The following is a 2,451-nucleotide window of genomic DNA, read 5'->3' as shown; positions in this document are numbered from 1 at the left end:
GCTGTGGTGGCTAATTTGCCGCAGCAGTAGCTGAACTATCACAGCGGTGGTTGATTAGCTCATTTAAACACCTGCTCTACTGATGATCGGTCTGAGTGTGTGTTGTTTTTTTTTTTTGTTTGTTTGTTTGTTTTGTGTTTTGCTTAACTCAACCGAAATACGCTGAATTCGCAGCACCTTCATACATTAAGGTGGTCAGAGTCAAGCTAGCATAACTGACTTCCATCTCCCTTGCTATTATATAGACCCGGTTCTGCAACGGGTCTATATAGAAATAAATATAAATGTGTTTACTTGGGGTGCAACAATACATATATCTGTTATGAACCGTTCAGTGCAATGCTCTTGGTTCGGTAAGCACTAAACAGATTTTAAAAAATTATTTGATCAAGAAGATGCGCTCTGTGTTGAAGGCTCAATGGTTCTGCGTTCGACTACTCCACCTAGGCTGCCTTATCGAGCACAGATCCACTGAGCATTCAGACTAGTCAAAGGCTAGCTAGCTGCAACATGGCTACTGCCTCTAATACCTGATATCGAAGCTCCTCCACCATCATCATCATTCAGATCTGCCGTTTGGAATAACTTTAGCTTTCATGCCAAGTCGTGGACAAAAGCACAACGCTTGACTACATCGGTAGGAACACAAAGAATATGACTACATTTATGCCGACATCACCCAGTGTGAAAACAAGTAGAAGCAAAGATTAATAACAAGCAGACATGCTGCAAACTTGATCCCAGTCATTTAGACAGACATTAGTGCACGATTCAGAGAGGGAAAAAGAAATGGGTGATCGCTCTGTGCAACCCTTTCCTGTTGTATAAAACATGCTTGAGCCTCGTTACAAGATTTATTCACAAACATACTTGCATAACAAGACAAAAGTAGAATTAGAGACTTATTTGCCGTTTCAGCAACATTTAATTTACAAACTGCACTTCTGGGGTTAAATAAATGTTTAATTAATTTCAATAAATTATACTTTGGAAAAAAATATTTTATGTGTATCAAAAAAATATTGAATCGTGACACTAAGGCACTGAACAGAACCGTGAATTTTATGTATTGTTGCACTCCTGATCAACCAAACTATCTATAGACCAGTAGCAAAAGACCAGTTGGGTTGGACAGAAGTTTCTGTTCATTCCATGAATGAATATCAATCTCCATCATTAGGATTAATAAAACAGTGAACATCCAGACTGCAACTAAAGGCCTCAGCTCTGATTTAACAGACAGACTAAGGTCTTACTCTTCATCATCGTCCTCTTCCTCACCACTGGGAACCAGCGTAACCATGATGGAGCAGTCCTTAGCTGTCATGGCGATCCGGTACTGATGGACCTGGAGAGAAAAAAAAGAAACAGAACTAGACTAAAACTGACTGAAAAGTAACAGAAAATCTGAGAAAAACTTTAACTGTATCCTGAGTGTCTGAGTTTTACTTCAGGAGCAGAGAGAGTGGATCTGATGTCTTACAAATGGGACAAAGTTATTTTATCAACTAGGACATAAAACCAATTGGTTCTTACTAATTATTACAAGATTGAACAGCAGGTTGATGGTGTCATCAGTTATTTATCAGAAACTAAAACCGGCCACCGATAAAAAAGTTAAACAGAACCTTAAGCAGGAATTTTTTTTACTTTAGATGTGAACTTTGCCGAGGTCAGCTGATTATTCCTGAATGAGAATCAAGATGACAAAGTGAAATCAGTTTATTCTACCACCTTTATTACAGGTTCTGTTCTGATCAAAGGTTGAATTCTGGACTCTGGAGTGAAGCACGCCTCAAATGCAAGAAACACAGCAAATTCATCAGATTTAAGCTCCGCCTACCCGACACACCTGAACCAAAGCAGGAAGCAGTTTGTGACTTTTGGTTCCTTCAGAGAGACTCTGCTGCTTCAAGCTGCTCACACTGAAGGTGAGTTGGACCAAAACACTCAGAGTCACTTTGAGGGAAGTTAGTAGAGGAGGGAGGGAGCCGAGACTGACTGGACCTTCTGTGTTTTCAGTTTCATTCAGAGACAAAATGGCTTCCAGGTTAGAGGAGGATCTCTGCTGTCCGGTCTGTCAGGAAGTCTTTAAGGATCCGCTTGTTCTATCATGTAGCCACAGCTTCTGTAAGGAATGTCTGGAGAACTGGTGGAGAGAGAAACAAGCAAAGGAGTGCCCAGTTTGTAAGAGGAGATCATCTAAGGATTTTCCTCCCTGTAATCTGGCTCTGAAGAACCTGATTGAGTATGTCTTAGAGCAGAGAAACCAAAATGCTTCAGAGGGTCTCTGCTCTCTGCACTCTGAGAAACTCAAACTCTTCTGTTTGGACCATCAGCAGCCAGTGTGTGTCGTCTGCAGAGATTCAGAAAAACACACCGAGCACAGATTCAGACCCATCGATGAAGCTGCTCAGCAACACAGGAAGAAAGTTCAGGAAACTCTGGAGC

General features: G+C 41.0%; 1 protein-coding gene and 1 pseudogene across 1 annotated transcript in view; one reads left to right on the top strand and one right to left on the bottom strand.

Annotated features, from left to right (window-relative positions):
- Positions 1-2,451, bottom strand: part of ippk (inositol 1,3,4,5,6-pentakisphosphate 2-kinase) — a 39,411-nt gene that overhangs the window by 6,252 nt on the left and 30,708 nt on the right. Inside the window, exon 13 of the mRNA XM_015046530.1 lies at positions 1,257-1,348. Within this exon, the coding sequence (XP_014902016.1) occupies positions 1,257-1,348 (92 nt within the window). The remainder of the gene's footprint in view (positions 1-1,256; positions 1,349-2,451) is intronic.
- The window catches only part of LOC106956019 (nuclear factor 7, ovary-like), a 5,986-nt pseudogene continuing 5,388 nt past the window's right edge, over positions 1,854-2,451 (top strand).

The sequence above is a fragment of the Poecilia latipinna genome, unplaced genomic scaffold (assembly GCF_001443285.1).
Source record: "Poecilia latipinna isolate Pla-1442-1.1 unplaced genomic scaffold, P_latipinna-1.0 Scaffold782, whole genome shotgun sequence".
Classification (NCBI taxonomy): Eukaryota; Metazoa; Chordata; class Actinopteri; order Cyprinodontiformes; family Poeciliidae; genus Poecilia; species Poecilia latipinna.
The sequence above is the reverse complement of the archived record's forward strand: the minus strand, read 5'-3'. Positions and strand labels throughout refer to the sequence as shown.